The 16,231-nt window shown below is 54.7% G+C and overlaps 1 protein-coding gene across 3 annotated transcripts in view; it reads right to left on the reverse strand.

The window, feature by feature from the left end:
- Nucleotides 1-7,620: 7,620 nt before the first annotated feature.
- Atp10b (ATPase phospholipid transporting 10B (putative)) overlaps nucleotides 7,621-16,231 on the reverse strand; it is a 143,239-nt gene continuing 134,628 nt past the window's right edge. For all 3 annotated transcript variants that reach the window (XM_069993949.1, XM_069993948.1, XM_069993950.1), the window contains 3 exons: nucleotides 14,057-14,161; nucleotides 12,394-12,581; nucleotides 7,621-10,526 (listed from right to left, as the gene is read on the reverse strand). In XM_069993949.1, the coding sequence (XP_069850050.1) occupies nucleotides 10,109-10,526; nucleotides 12,394-12,581; nucleotides 14,057-14,161 (711 nt within the window). In that variant the 3' untranslated portion in view covers nucleotides 7,621-10,108. The remainder of the gene's footprint in view (nucleotides 10,527-12,393; nucleotides 12,582-14,056; nucleotides 14,162-16,231) is intronic.

Here is a 16,231-nt window from a genome sequence, read left to right on the forward strand (position 1 = left end):
ATTTCTGTGCCCGTCCCTTACGCTCCCGAAGACAGATAACAAAATGAAAAAGAAAAAAAAAACAGCAATGGGGCCAAAAATCCTGTTGCTTCCATTTCCTGGAGTTCATTTCGGTACATATTATTTGTATGATGGAGGCAGGGAGGCCTGCGCCTTTCTGATCCTCTCACGAGTGTCCTGTCTCCCCGTGTGTGAATGCCTGCAGCCCTGTGTCATTGATCACGTCTCTGTATTTTAGATCTAGTTTCCACCTAGGAGAGACAGCAAGCACCATTTGTGTCTCTGAGCCCAGCCAACCTCATGATTTCCTGCCTGGGCTGGTTTTGAACCCTGAACCTCAGATCTCAGCCTCTTGACTGGCTGGGATGACAGGCGTGAGCCACTGGTGCCCAGCCCACGTTGTTTATCCGTTCAATTTGTCTGTGGGCACCTTGTCTGATGGTACATTTCAGCTGTTGTAAATAGTGCCCCACTGAACGTGGGCTGGCTGGGTATCTCTTTGGTATGTTAATTTTATGTACTTCCTTTTGGATGCACATCTAGAATTGAAAAAGCTGGCTCACAGGCTAGATCTATGAAGGAACTTTCCTACTGTGTGTGTGTGCACATGCACGCATGCCAGTAGCAAGTTTGAACTTGGGATCACTTACTCTTGCTCAGCTTGCCTGGTGCTCTACCACCTGAGTCATGCCTCCAGCCTGGCTTTTTGTTGGCTTCTTTGGAGATGGAGTCTTGAGGACTTGTAGGTACCTGCTGGCAGAAGACGGGGTCCTTCGAGGTGTCTCCCCACGTCTAGTTAGACAGAGCTGCTCAGGACCCTTGTGGTGACTTTTGGAGGGTCTTGTGGTGACCCGGTCTAGGTCCTAGATCCTCAGTGTGGGAGTCATAAAGGCAGGTGCTGATAGGCTGGTTGCGGTCCGAGAGAGGGGGGCTCTGGGCTGTTGGTGTGTTTGCCCCATGGTGAGGGTGAGTTTTTGCAGGGCAGGGGGCCAGCTCCCCCAAGGGCCATGTGAGGACCCTCTGCCCAGTGTCTCACCCATAGTCCCTGGAGCAGCCCTGCGTGCCGTTCGCTGATTGGGTGAACGAGAGGCAGGCCTTTGTGGATGTCAGCTGTGAGACCCTCTTCAGTGCGTGGATAGTCACTCAGTATTGTCTTTCTGGAAATGGGGGTGGGCCCTGCAGTGGGCTTGGGCAGGGGGCGGGGGTGGTGAGGGGATGATAAACCCTCCCCCTCCCCCAGGTTCAGAATCAATTTCACACCCCGTCCGTGATGCCGGGCAGAATGCGCGAGGAAGGCCCCACGCCAGGGCCGTAGATCAGCTCACAAAAAATCCAGAACCAGCCGGGTGCCCGGGCTCACGCCTGTCATCCTAGCTACTCGGGAGGCTGAGATCTGAGGATCGCGGTTCAAAGCCAGCCTGGGCAGGAAAGTCTGTGAGAGTCTTATCTCCAATAAATCACTAGAAAACAGGGAATGGCACTGTGGCTCAAGTGTCAGAGCGCTTGCCGTGAGTTGAAGAGCTCAGGGACAGCGCCAGGCCCAGAGTTCAAGCTCCACAACAGAAAAAAACCAAAAACCAAAAACCCAGAACCGCCTGGAGATCAGAACACGCCGCAGTCTACCCTGCTTCTTTGTCAGCTCCCGGATATTGATGGATTTCGGGGGGTGGGAAGAGCCTGGAGTTTATGGGCAGCATGGAAACGATTAAAAAAAAATCATTTCTCATTATGTGCAATCAGAAACTAAGACTCTGCAGAAAGAGGAAGGAAAATAAGGGCAGCCCTGGGGGTCAAGCGCTACGCAGAATTACTGGAAGGGCTACGCTGCTGAAGTCCCTATTGGCGCGCGCGCGTGTGTGTGTGTGTGTGTGTGTGTGTGTGTGTGTGTGTGTGTGTGTGTGTGTGTGTGTGTGTGTGTGTGTGTGTGTGTGTGTGTGTGTGTGTGTGTGTGTGTGTGTGTGTGCGCGCGCGCGCGCGCGTGTGCGCATGTGTGCGCGTGTGCGCATGTGTGCGTGTGTGTGTGTGTGTGTGTGTGTGTGTGTGTGTGTGTGTGTGTGGAGTACAACAGGTGTCATTCCCTGGGCAGTCTGTTTTCCTGGTGTATCTGGAAACAGCTTTCTTGCAGTACTGGATTTGAACTCAGGGCCCTGAGCTTGCTAGGCTGGATCTTGAGCTACACCCCCAGCTCTTTTCGCTTTATTCATTTTTGAGCAGATAAGGTGCCGTGATGCTCTCAGACTGTAATTGTTCTCTTTACACTTGCCATGGAGCTGGGGTTATAGATATATCACTATACCTGGCTTGTTCTTACGTGTGTGCGCGTGGGCATCAGCCAGTCTTGGGGCTTGAACTCAAATCCTGGACATGTCCCCGAGGGCGGTGGTTTTCCCCTCAAGGCTAGCGCTCTAGCAGTTGAGCCACAGCTCCATGTCTGGCTTTTTGCTGGTTCATTCAAGAGTAAGAGTCTCATGGCCTTTTCTGCCCCAGCCGGCTTTGAACCTCCATCTTGAGATGTCAGCCGTGAGTCACGCCAGTGCCTCGTTCCCCGGGGTTTGGATGAAAGAAAGTTTAAACGTCTGGAAACCACCATCTCCGTTCACCCTGGCTTTGCGGAGGGGGTGAGTAGCAGCCGCCGTTTTCTCCCCCCGGCTGGAAACCAGAGACACTGCTGACCCCAGGTCTCTGGGGGGGGGGCTTGGCCTTTGTTCCACAAATACGAATAAAGCCACACCGTGCAATCCTCACGATCACCATCTCCAGGGCTGGATGCCAGGTGCAAGGGCCAAGGTGACTTGGTTCTGAACTGAATTGAGAACACAAAACAAAAAGGCTGCAAGGGCAGACGCATGCGCGGCGGGTGGCCATGCAGGTTGCATGTTAAGGGCCAGGCCCTGTGGGCCTGTGCGGGGCGTGGCTGGCCGAGGGGCGGGGAGGGAGGGAGGGCCAGGCAAGCAGGGGCAGGATGCTAGGGCGTGTGGAATCCCAGAGTGGGCCCAGGAGCCTGGGGGTGGCTTTCCACAGCCCCCCCATTCCCCCCGGGGTACAGAGAGCGCTCTGTGCTCTTCTCACTGGTGCTGTTGAGTTCTTCTTCATGTGGGTGACATCACCAGCTGTCTTCACTTCCAGGCAGGTTTTAATGAGTCACTTGGGGGAAATCAGAAAGTCGCAGGGAGGCACGATGGAGGGTTCCAGAAGGTCTGAGCCCCACTAATTATGTCCCATGTTCCAGGAATAGAATGCTTGTGCCTCAACATATCCAGAGCGCCCCCTCCCCCCCCAACCATGCCAACACGTGTGCTTGGCACGTAGCTCCCTGTGACGGGTCCCCATGGTGGATTAGTGGCCTCAAGACAAGCAGGTGAGAGCGGATTTCCATATTGCTCAAGCCTGGGCTCTGTTTTAAATGATCTTCTGCTTAAACCATTTCCTGCACATCGAATTGCCCAACAGATCACTTGGTGAGCCGAGCCCCCTCCCCCTCCCTCCCCCCACACTGTTCCCCCCCCCCCCCGCTGTATGTTTTGGTGCCATGCCCAGGCCCGAGCTGAGCCATGTTTAGCCGTGTTTCGTGTGCTAATTGTCCTGAAGTGCGCCCCCTGGCGGGCACCTCCGTGGCTGCCCGGGTTTTAAGGGGAGATTCTAATTCAAGAAGAGGAAGTCAGGGTGGGTGACTGAGGCCGGACAAGCCCCAGCTAGGGTGGAGATGAGTGAACTTGTTTGTCCTTGGCGCTGTCTGCCCGAGCCCTCCCTCCATAGGGCCGGGCCCAGGTCCCCAGGTCTTCAAGACACAGGAATATTCTGGAAACACAACCCTTCTGCTTCCCAAAGAGCTGCTGTCCTGGCTGCTGGTGGAGTGGGCTGGGAATTGGAATCGCGCTCATTCTTGAAGCCTCCATGAGCTTATCTGGGAGGTGGGGATACTACGATTGGATTTCTTTTTCTTTCCCCAGTGGGTATTTCGATGCGATGTGGGTGAGCCCCAAACCTAGGGGTTTGTCAGTCATGGGTCTTGAACTCTGGGCCTGGGTGCTGTCCCTCAGCTCTTCAGCTCAAGGCGAGCGCTCTCCCGCTTGAGCCACAGCGCCACTTCTGGTTTTCTGGTGGTTTATTGGAGATCAGGGTCTCATGGACTTTCCTGCCCGGGCTGGCTTTGAACCGCGATCCTCAGATCTCAGCCTCCCGAGTGGCTAGGATGACAGGCGTGAGCCACCGGGCATCTCTGCACCCCACACGGACACCCCGTTTCCGTCTGTGCCCCAGACGAGCACCACTGGGGATAAAAGCCATCCATTATGGCAGAGCCGGTGGTCTAAAGGTAGATGAAGGAGCAAAGGAGAGACAGGCTCTCCAGCCTCGTAGGCCTCGCTGGGCAGGCTGAACGTGGGGGGGTGGGTGGAGGGAGGACAGGAAGCAGGGAGATGGGGGGAGGAGAGAGAGGGAGGGGAAGGGGGAGGGAGGGAAGGGAGAGGAAAAGAGAAGCGAGAGCCCAGAACAGGCCCAAGGGATGATGACTGCTTTTCGTGCCGCTGACGCCGGGTGACCCTCTAGTCTTTGACTCTGGAGGGAAGAGGAGAGGGGGCCGGACAGGGTCCCCTGGGCTGGGGAAGGGGGTGGGTGTCAGGATGGAGGTCACCGCCCTGAGCGAGCGGAAGGCCAAGGTCACGGCAGCCCCGGCCTCCCAGCCGCAGAGCTTCAAGGCCAAGGCGCAGCAGCCGGGCTCTGCGGCGCCCAGTGATGCCCAAGAGCTCTGGGGGTTCAGCTATGGGGGGGGGCTTCCCGGGGTGGCTTGGAGCGCAGGGGCAGGGGTGGAACAGTACTGGGTCCGGAATGGCTGGCCGGTGATCACAGGCTCTGGGCCTGGCAAGGTCAGCCAAGGTCAGCGAGGGAGATCCAGGCCCTGGGACATAGATAGCGTCCGTGTCATTGTGGCAGCCGCTGCCCTTCACCAGCCTTCCAAAGAGCGGGGTGCGGCTCCCACAGGTGAGAGAAGGAGGGAAGGGGGAGAGGGGGAGGGAAGGGGGGGAAGGAGGAAAGGAAGGGAGGAAGGAGGGAAGAAGGAAGGAAGGGGAGGAAGAAAAGAGGAAGGAAGGACAAAGCAGGAAGAGAGGGAGAGAAGGAAGGAAAGAAAAGGGAGGGAGGGAATAGAGGGAAAGGGGAAGGGAGGGAGGGAGGGAGTAGAGGGAAAGGGAGGGAGGGAGGGAGGGAGAGAGGGAGGGAGGGAGGGAGGGGAGGACGGACGGATGGGTGCAGTGCTGGCGGGGTGGACACTGTCTCTGGATTCTCGCTGCCGCTGTGTTGATTCCCCAGCCCCTCCGCAAGCCTGGCGTTTCCATGTTCCATCCTGCGGCCGCCGGGCATCTTGAGCTTTATCTGGACCCGCAGCCGCCTATCTGGCCGTGGGCTTTGGGAAAGGAGCCCAGCCTCAGTTTGCCCAGGATCACTGGATGGCGGTTTGCAGGGAGCAGGGCGGGAAGGCCGTCCTGCGTGTCTGGCTAGCACGGGCCACGGCCGCCGCGTGGCTGTCAGCCCCATGGGGATCTCACTGCAGGGCCCCAGCTGGCCTGGAGCTCTCCCTCCTCCTGCCTCAGCCTGCTGAGTGCTGGGATTACAGGCATGCACTACCATACCCGGCCTCTGGGGTCTTCTGGCTGGAGGTATCCATCTCTTCTCTGTGGCCTATCACTTACTATGGAGAACTCCTAGTCATCTTCTTTCTTCTCCTTCCTCTTCCTCCCCCTCCTCCTCCTCTGCCTCCTCCTATTCCTCCATTTCCTCCTCCTCCTATTCCTTCTCCTCCTCTTCCTCCTCCTTCTTTTCCTCCTCCTCCTCCTCTTCCTCCTCCTCCTCTTCCTCCTCTTCCTCCTCCTTCTCTACCTCCTCCTTCTCTTCCTCCCCCTTCTCTTCCTCCCCCTTCTCTTCCTCCTCCTTCTCTTCCTCCTCCTCTTCCTCCTCCTTCTCTTCCTCCCCCTTCTCTTCCTCCTCTTCCTCCTTCTATGCCTCCTCCTCCTCCTATTCCTCTGCCTCCTCCTCCCCCTATTCTTCCTCTTCTTCCTCCTCCTGCTCCTTTCTTCGGGATGAAGCATCGTACATCCATTTGGAAGCAGATGCGCTACCGTGCTGGTCCCACTTCCCAGGATGTTCATGAAGACCACAGCCCGAGTGACGTCCTGCCTTGAGCCAGGCAGTGGCCGGTGGGCCGGGGGAGGGGGAGGGGGGAGGAGGGGAGGGGAGGGAGGAGGCTGTAAGCGCTCTGGGACAGGCACGGTAACAGAAGGCCAGGGCTGCTCTGGGCAGGTCTCCGGAAGGAAGGAGGCCGAGGCCCGGCATCTGGGTACGGAGTTGCTGATGTTACCAAAAAAAAAAAAATAATGAAGGCTCCTTCACGTTAGAAGCAGCTGCTTGGGAAAGCTGGGACATGACGTGCATGCTTGACCACGGAGCCACGGGTGCTCTGTGGTCACGGCGCTCAGGGCGAAGACGCAGGCCGGGGTCTTGCTCACATTCCCCGCTGCACGCATGTGCCCCACGCCTCCTCCCGGGCTCATTCTCTCCCTCTTGCGGTGGCCCTGTGTCTCCTGGGGGCCAGAGGCCTGGCGGCTGGCCTGCTCGCTCCACCCCGCTCAGCCATGTGGGGCCACCTTCAGACAGCCACGCGCGTCTTTCATGACAGTGCTCACGCTTGCAGGGAATATTCACAAATGGATTTCGCGCCCACGGAGTCACGTCCCCAGAACGAGCATCTTCAAGCTTTCCCTGCTGGGTGTGAGAGTGTGCGCTACGCAGCATGCGCTGCAGCAGACAGGGCCAGGGGCAGCGATCTGCTCATTTCTACCTAAAACACATATGACCTTGAAGCAGAGGTGGCTCACGCCTGTCAACCCAGCTACGCAGGAATCCATGTGAGGATCGTGGTTCCAAGTCAGCCCAGGCCGGAACGTCTGTGAGACTGCTCATCCCCAATGAACCACCAAGAAAACCCCAAGCTGCGCTGTGGCTCAAGTGGTAGAGCGCTAGCCCTGAGCAAAAGAAGCTCAGGGGCTGGGAATGGCACAATTTTTTTTTTTTTTTACTACATGTTGCAGCTTATGAGAGAGAAGAAGGTTCAGAGCAGAGAACACCGTGACAGGTGTGCTTTTAATCAGGCGATTCACGCAGACAGTGTCTCTGAATTCCTGGCTGCTGGTTTCCATGTCTTTCGTACTCTCTGATTGGTAAGATCCCTTCAAACCCCTTTCCCTTGGCCACTAGGGGGCAGGCTCTTGGGGGTAATTGTGAGTACCAGAGGCGACCCGAACTTCTGCCAAGGCTTTATTTTTTGGTCGTGGGGCTTGAACCATGGGCTTGGGCGCTGTCCCTGAGCTCTTCAGCTCACGGTGGGTGCTCTACCACTTGAGCCACAGCTCAAGAGCATCATGCTCTTCTTGGTACTCTGTCTGTCCAGGGCTGACTTCCTCCTGACCTCTATTATATTGCTGGGTATCTAGTAGGAAATGGATCACAGGGGTGAAGAAAAGATGGGAGGATAAATAGCTAAGGGAATGAAAAGAGGCTGAATGGAGGGGAAGATGGATGAAGGGGAGAACTCAGGACCTGTGATCAGGTAAGAAAGAATAATAGGACTTTCAGGTAACTTCACATTTATTAAAAAAAAAAAGGTTCTGTATTTCCAGGCAATCGGCCATACAGACCGCACGTATATAAAAATGCAGAGTGCCCTCATTCACATTGCTGTGGGGGGGTCTTCCCATCTCCCCCCCCTGGAGTAAGCTAGGACGTGGGTCACAGTTGGAAAGAGTAGGGGAGACGTTGTGTCCATTTTGACCTGGTTTTCAGGCTGTGGAACTCTGTAAAATGGGAATGTGTCGGGGAAACCAAGATGGCGGTGCTGGAGTGTTGGCATATTGGGGAAGCCATCAAGTATTTTTCTCTATGTCCCCATGACCTCTTTCCCTCTTAGCGCCTAGGTAAAAGTCCCGTGGTGTTAACGGTTATCACAGATGGTGCTCATGGGATTCAAACTCAGCCCTTGTGCCAATCTTGGAGGTAGAGCAATTCTCTCCAGCTTTAGCCAGTGTGGCACCCTGCTTTGAGTACTTGGATCTCAAAGATCCAAGACTCTTGGGCCAGAGCTAAGAGTCACACGTGGGTCTCTTGAGTCCACTGCTCTGTCCTGTTCTAGAATTTTCTGCCTGGCTCTTTTCTGGTTATGAGCAATGGTGGGGATGGGGGGTGAAGAAGAGGCCCTGAGGTCCACATTTTGACAGATTGCCTTGTTTGGAGAAATCAATCACGATTAGGTCTCCTGGTATGTGAGTCTGTTCTTCTCCCCTGTCCCCCCTGGAATCTCCATGTGGGGTACTATGGGGGGCCGGCCTGCTGTCCAGCGCGGGCATTGCATGACAGAAATGGCCGAGGAGGTGCGGGGTGGTGGCGTTGGGAGATGCTCCGACTGTTTTCTCCGGTCCAGGATGCCCCGGGCAGCCCCAGGGCCAGGCCAGTCTGCCACCTGTCGACTTGATTTTGTTGAGCGTGTGTAGGCTCGCACACGGTGGTGGCTGTGACAGGTGCAGAGTTGTCACGCTCCTATCCCATCCCTGAGCTTCTCCACCTCATCCAAGGCACTAGTAACAGGACGGGAGCACAGTGGCATTTCCGGACTGTTCTAGGCTATCATTACCCACAGGAGAGCTAATTTCTTTTTTCCTCTGTCAGCTGTGGGGCTTGAACTCAGGGCCTGCGCACTGTCCCTGAGCTTCTTTGCTCAAAAGCCGCACTCTATCACAGCTCTTCTGAGACACAGCTCTTCTGCTGGTTTTCTGGTGGTTCATTGGAGATAAGACTCTCGTAGACTTTCCAGCCTGGGCTGACTTTGAACCATGGTCCTAGATCTCAGCCTCCTGAGTAGCTAGGATCACAGATGACAGCCACTGGTGCCCAGCAGGTAGTTTCTTTGGATAATCAGTGACAAACAACTCTGTCATCCATTGTTTTATTTAAGTACTATCTTGACATTTTTTTTGGCATTTAGCACCCCAGGAATAAGCAGTGTACATAATCTTCCTTTTCCCTAGGAAATAAGACATCCTCGGATTCCTTAATTTAGCTGACGCATGGCCTGATGCCATCCTTGTGGTGCTATTCTGGGGTTAAAGTGAACGAGATAGAGGTGACATTGTCTTAATGTCATTCTTGTTTGGGCTCAGAGTTGCTCAGTCAGTATCCTGAGTGCAGACGAGATCTTCTGATCTCTCACTTCTCTTGTTCTAAATAAATAGGATAAATAGCTTTAACAAGAGTGTGGTTTATGTCCACTTGAAGACTCGTGAATGGGGTAACACTCAGTTCACCGGTTGGAACAGGGTCTTTGGGGCCCCTGCTCCCCCCGAGTGTGTCTACCCTTCCCGCTTTTACACTAGTTGTGACCCCACATCCCTTCGAACTGTCTGTGGGAGTGAGTTCAAACGTAGCGTTTTCACGTTTCGCTGTGTTCTTTCTTGGTTTAGAGACCAGAAGGCAGCCCGGCTCTCTGCAGAGAGCCATCCTTGGGGGACCTTTGCAATGAAGGTCGGGAATATTCAAGCCTCTTCTGCAAGTCGATCTCTTGGTACCGAGGGGCGAGGCGATGGGTTCGACCAGCCCAGTCGTTTCTCGATCCTGTCAGGGTGCTGTGCATCGATCCACTTCTTGGGAGTCTTGGAAACTTCTAGCTCGATTGCCAGGAGAATGGTTTGGCTTAAAAAGAACAACCCGTGAGAACTGCAGGCAACCGCGGCCTGGCCTCCTCTGGAAAAAGCCCACATCCTGAGGCCATTGTGTGCAGCAGCAGCACATGAGAGGTTCACTGGTTTTCTTGTCTTTATTGGGGGGTGGGGGGAGTCTGGTGGTGGTGGTGGGGGAAAGAAGCAGCCTGGAGCATTTTCTCTCCGAAGAGGAAGGGGTGCTGAGTTCCGTGGCCGGTGAGGGTCCTCTCGGGGTTTGTACAGATCGCGTCCGTGTCTCCGATGGTCAGCGAGCTCTGGGATCGCGTCCGTGTCTCCGATGGTCAGCGAGCTCTGGGATCGCGTCCGTGTCTCCGATGGTCAGCGAGCTCTGGGATCGCGTCCGTGTCTCAGATGGTCAGCGAGCTCTGGGACCGGCGGTGGCTGCCCCGGCAGGAGTGCCGGCTCCCACCGCTCCGCTCCCTACAGTAACCTCTGGGGGCCACGGTCCTGTCTGTCCCCAGGAGGTGCTCCCCGGAGCAGAGTGTACCCAAGCTGTCCCCCAGGCAGCTCTCATCCTTGTTGTACCGCTGCCCCTGCCCGGGAGGTCTGCCGCTCTTCGGGGTGCTGGTTCTTAAGTACTGTTCGGGGGTGGGTGGCTCTGGACCAGGGGTGGGCTGATTCCCCGCCGGGGTCGGAGAAGGCCTCCGTTTGCTTTGCCAGTTCTGGATCACCAGGTTCCTTTCATTGGCGGGCAGCTGGTCAATTTTCTGAGCTCTTGAGATCAAGGACTTCCCCAAAGTACCGTGCAGAGACAGGATAAAGAACCTGGTAGGAAATAAAACATAAACAAAAGATGTTTTCTGGTGTCTCCTGGACTTCTGGAATCTCCGCACTGAAAGGCACACGAGACACAAACAGTGCAAGAAAGAGCCAGGATCATCATCTTTATTTTGTTAGTCGTGGGGCTTGAACTCAAGGCCTGCGAGCACTCAACCACTTTGAGCCACAGTGCTACTTCTGGTTTTCCGGTGGTTCATTGGAGATAAGAGTGTCATGGACTTTCCTGCCTGGGCTGGCTTCGAACCATGATCCTCAGCTCTCAGCCTCCTGAGTAGCTAGGATCATAGGTGTGAGCCACCAGTGCCCGGCTCCAAGACCTTCTTTACTGCCCTTGTGACTAGATGATTCTCAGATCTAAGCCAGTACCTCTAGTGAGGAGGAAAAACACAACAAACTCCACTAGACAACTGTCTTGGATACTCAGAACACAGTCCTGCAGTCTCCATATGGCTGGCCACATGGTGATGTTTTGATCAATGAGGGATAGCATATGCAGTGAGTGGTCTCTTAAGCTTATGAAGGACGCAGTCACCTTAATCGATGTAAGAAGCCTCTTTGGTGTTTGCCCTATGCTGGGATCACTAGTGATGCCTGGCTCACAGTGTCTCTCCCTGTGTGGCAGTACACTGGACAACAAATATCTCTGTTTCTGTTGTTCCCTGGATACAGATGAAGACACCAGACCTTACTCTCTCTCCTGGGACTTCAGCTGTCCCCATGAATAAAAGGGACCAGAACCCATAGTTCCCCCTGACTCTCGGCTGATGGGAAGAGCCACGTGCAGGCGTAGAGCGAGGTGAGCGCCATGAAACTTGTGGCTGAGTGGTGGACAGGAGGAGTGTGTTTGGCTAAGGAAGCCAAACGATCTGATGTGTAGGGAGGCGTCTGGAATGACTGTGTTGGGCATTGAAAAGTAGGCCGTTTCGTGTAAGATGCTCCATTTCGGGGGAGAGGCTGGACCCTTGGTCCTCCCGGGAGCAGGGGCAGAAGTGCTTCCTTCCATGGTCTGTGCGTCCGCGTGCCTCTTCTGCGTGGGAGAGGCAGGGCCCCGTGGCTCCCCGTTCACAGATGTCCCTGCCAGGCAGGAGACTCGGTGACAGTGTCGCCCGGTGGCTCCCCAGGGACCCGAGTCCATGTTATTTGTCCCACCCCCTGTCCATTATTTCCTTCTGTCCCTGCAAAAAAAAAAAAATAGACTCGGGGGCCCCATCCAAAACCCAATCACAGCAGGTGCCCGCGGCTCAAGCTCGGGACGGGGAGATGAGAGAGGCTCCTAGTTCAAGGCCATCCTGAGCAGAAACGCGAAGGTGAACCTCCTCCCCCATCGCAACAGAAAAAGCTGGGCATAATGACACATTTCTGTAGCCCACCTAGATAGAGCAGGAAGTACCAACTAGCAGACTCCTAGGCCAGCCTGACCCAGGTAAAAAGATAAGGCCTTATTTATTTTCTGTTAGTCGTGGGGCTTGAACTTGGGCCTGAGCACTGTTCCTGAGCTCTTTTGCTCAAGGCAAGTGGCTTTACCACTTTGAACCACAGCACACTTCCGGTTTTCTGGTGGTTCATTGGAGGTAAGAGTCTCCTGGACTTTCCTGCCCAGGCTGACTTTGAACCATGATCTTCAGATCTCAGCCTCCCGAGGAGGTAGGATGACAGGCGTGAGCCACCTTATTAAAAAAAAAAAAAAGAGCAGAAAGGGGCAGGAAGCATGGCTCAAGCAGTAGAGCGCCTGCCTTGTGAGCATGAAGGCCTGAGTTCAAACCCTAGGACTAGCCTGACTCCCGGTTCATAAGGATCACAGGTTCAGGGAGCTGCGGGGGTCTGGAGGGGAGGAGCGGGCGCCAGGACTCACCTCGGGAGAAGAGCCACAGCTGGCGTGAGGAGGCAGACGAGGTAGAACGTGGGGTCCGAGAGCTGCCTTTCCATCACCCAGTACGGGTTGGTGGGGCTGTTGCAGGTGACGCAGGTGGCGTTGTACACGAGGGACACGACGAAGTACATCAGGAAGCTGCCCACAAGGACGAGCCAGTGGATGGCGGTCTGCCAGGAGAAGATAACAGTGGAAGGTTGGGATCTGGGCAGCGAAGTCACAGTTTGGGGCTAACTTACCCCCAACTTAGGGTCACATGGCCACTGGGATAACTTTACACCTCTTGGAGATGACCACACATACACACACACACACACAGACTCCAGGCGGGCAAGCCATTTAGTGGGGGTCACTGTAAAGCAAACATCCACGTGGCTACTAGTGAGCTGGACGGTGACAATCTAGTCCTCAATCCAGCTCGGAGACAGCTATTGAATCAGCGACTGGAATTCTGTGTACCAAGGCTGGAAGCGTGGCTCAGCAGGAAAGTACCTGCCCAGTAGTTTGCAAGGCCTTGAGTTCAAACCCAAGAAACATGCACACATACATGTATGTACACATTCACTCTCCCCCTCCCCTGCCCCCTCTACCCAGGGATAGCAGCTCAGCTGCACCTCTAAAGGAGGTAGGTTCTTTTCTTTCTAGAGAGTATCAGAAATCATCAGTAATTCTTGGGGTACCTGGTACAGAGTGGCTGTTTGGCCTAGGAATACAGATAGATCACCTCCCCACCCCCCACTGTTTTGTTTTTGGTGCTTGTCCTGGGGCTTGAACACAGGCCTGAGTGTTATCTCTAAGCTTTTTTGGCTCAAGGCTAGAGCTCTACCACTTGAGCCACAACACCACTTCTGTTTTTTTTTTTTTCTGAGTAGTTTATTGGAGATAAGAGTCTCATGGTGCTGGGTGCCAATGGCTCATGCCTGTCATTCTAGCTACTCAGGAGGCTGAGATCTGAGGATCACAGTTCAAAGCCAGCCCAGGCAGCAAAGTCCATGAGACTCTTATCTCCAACGAACCACTAGAAAACCAGAAGTGGTGCTGTGGCTCAAAGTGGTAGAGCTCTAGCCTTGAACAAAAGAGCTCAGGGCAGTGCCCAGGCCCTGACTTCAAGCTCCATGATGGACAAAAAGAAATAAAAGAGTGTCACGGACTTTCCTTCCTGGGCTGGCTTTGGTGATCTTTAGATCTCAACCTCCTTAGAAACTAGGATTACAGGTGTGAGCCTTCAGTGCCCAGCTTCAGTACCCTTCTGCAGCAGATGGTTACATGCTTTGAGAAACAGATGGTTATGTGCTTTAAGTGGCCAAAGCTGGAGAATCTTCAGCCTCAAAACCCACATAGGCATGGCATTTTGAAAGGTTAAGAGAGAATAATGGAGTAACTAGAGCGTTTCTACCTCTACTACTTGAGTCTTAGCTCTAGCCCTTTTTGTTCTGGTTCTCTAAGAGATTAGGGTCTTTGCTTTTTTTTTTTCTTCTGCCGGGCCAGCCTGGAACACAATCCCCCTATTTATACTGGAATGACCACGACACTCCTATTGATGCAGGAATGACCGGTCAGGGGAGCGACTGTGGGTTCCATAGCCATCCAGCAGGACGTTTGTTCTAGTCCATCCTGGTTCACAGAGGGGCTCTGCTACCCTTACCCACGTCCTCATCTCCATGGCCTGGTGTAGGAGGATTGTGGTGAGCGAGATGGTGTTGACCGGAGTCCCGAAGGTGAAGACGTCGATGTCAGAGTCTCGGTAGGTCTGAAAAGGAGGAGCCAGTGGGCGTCACCCCTTGTGCCACGGGAGTCGGGTGCAGCCTTTGGGAAGGGCAGGGGTCACGGAGGAAGGGGGGACGGGGTGGCGAGAAGGGGCTACGTGCACCCCCTGGGGAAGAAGTGGCCGGGAGGAAGCCATGATGAAGGTGGTAAAACCACGCTGTAGAAAGACGGAATGAAAAAGGGACCAGACGCATGACTGACTTACGGGTACAGGCCAAGCACCAAGTACCACCCCCCCAAAAAAAACCCCCCAACAAAACACCAAACAAACCAGGGACATTTAAAACCAGGTGAGGTAGCTCCAACCTGTCAATCCTAGCTAGCTGGGAGGCAGAGATGGACAGCTGATGGTTCTAGGCCAGCCTGGACATGAACATTCATGAATATCGTGGATTACTAGCTGGGTGCTGTAGCGCACATCTGTGGTCCCCGATGAGGTAAGGAAACACAAATGGGAGGATCGCGGTCCAGGCCATCAAGCATGATCCAACAAGGGCTGGTAGAATAGCTCAAGAGGTAGAGGGCCTGCCCAGCAAGTACTCGGTACCACCAGAAAAGGAAAAAAAGGAAAGAAGATCTCCCGAGCCTCTGCCAGTCACCAGGCTAATAGCCAAGGATTCTTCAAGGACAGCGGTGCGGATGAGGGAGCTGAAGCACTAGTAGGAGCAAAGACAAAGCCGGAGAACACAGACGAGAGGTTAGCAGCTGAACACGCACAGAGCCAGCACGAGGGAATGCGCTGCAGGTAAAGTCAGAACTGGGGTTGGGCGTGGTGGCTTTGGAGAACCCCTCAACTGGCCTTGTGTGGGGTGCTAAGTGTGTGTCCCTGCAAAAGACAAAGCAGGAAGCAGCAGACGTACGTGTGTGTGTGTGTGTGTGTGTGTGTGTGTGTGTGTGTGTGTGTGTGTGTGTGTGTGTGTGTGTGTGTGTGTGTGTGTGTGTGTGTGTGTGTGTGTGTGTGTGTGTGTGTGTGTGTGTGTGTGTGTGTGTGTGTGTGTGTGTGTGTGTGTGTGTGTGTGTGTGTGTGTGTGTGTGTGTGTGTGTGTGTGTGTGTGTGTGTGTGTGTATTGGCCAGGGAGGGTGCTGCCAGCCAGGAAATCTGAACAAAGCAGATGATGTCTGTTTCTCCCACCATGTTGCTAGCTGCAAAACGACAGAAGCTCAGCAGCGCCGTAAGCAAGCTCTGTGGCTGAAAGTCCCCACGTCCTGTCTGGAAAGACCGGAGGAATCCTATGCCTTGTAAATCCTGTTTCAACTGGGGATTCAAGGCAGGCGAGCTGGGTAGCCTCTGTTCTCCATAACTGCTGTTTAAGATAACTAGTATTCCCTTGGTAGCAAAAACTTAACTGCTAGAACACCTGTAGCTTTGACCCCTGGAGCCCAAATCCATGCGCAAATCTAGGGTTCTCAATTCTCATTCCACCAGCAATCAAGCAGTAAATGCCTTAAAGAAACGCAATGGAGAGACACTGGGGGCCACTTTCAGAACATCAGGTACTGGTTTGCAGAACAGCAGATCGCCAGGAACAGAGAAACCTACCAGCCGGGAGTCTCCACGAGGATCCCACCCCCACCCCTCACTCTCCACCCGAGCAGTGAGGCTCCATCCCGCCAAAGCCGCTTGGCATCAGCAGAGTGACAAAAGGACCTGCGGCAGACCACCCGGCCCGCCTGATCGCGATCGCAACGATCCAGCACTCTCCACCCGAGCAGAGAGGTTCCATCCCGCCAAAGCCGCTCGGCGTGACAAAGGGTCCTGTCTGCAGACCACCCGCCCGCTCGATCACGATCGCAACAACCCGGCGGAGTCACTTGGGCCCCAGAGGTACCGAGAAGAAGCTGCCTGAGCGTGGACACTCTTGACCCAACAGCTTCGACAGAGGCAGAGACAGAAAAGAATCACACAGAGCCACCACCGCCCAACCCAGCGCGGATTGCAACAACAACTGACGACCTACACCACACAGAAACAACCAGCTCCAGGGTGAGTACCCCACAGGGGAAGTGTATCCCTCAAGGGAGACCAGAGCTGGAGGGAATCCCCAGACCCTGA

The sequence above is a fragment of the Dipodomys merriami genome, unplaced genomic scaffold (genome assembly GCF_024711535.1).
Source record: "Dipodomys merriami isolate MVZ:Mamm:240054 unplaced genomic scaffold, mDipMer1.0.p SCAF_44, whole genome shotgun sequence".
Classification (NCBI taxonomy): domain Eukaryota; kingdom Metazoa; phylum Chordata; class Mammalia; order Rodentia; family Heteromyidae; genus Dipodomys; species Dipodomys merriami.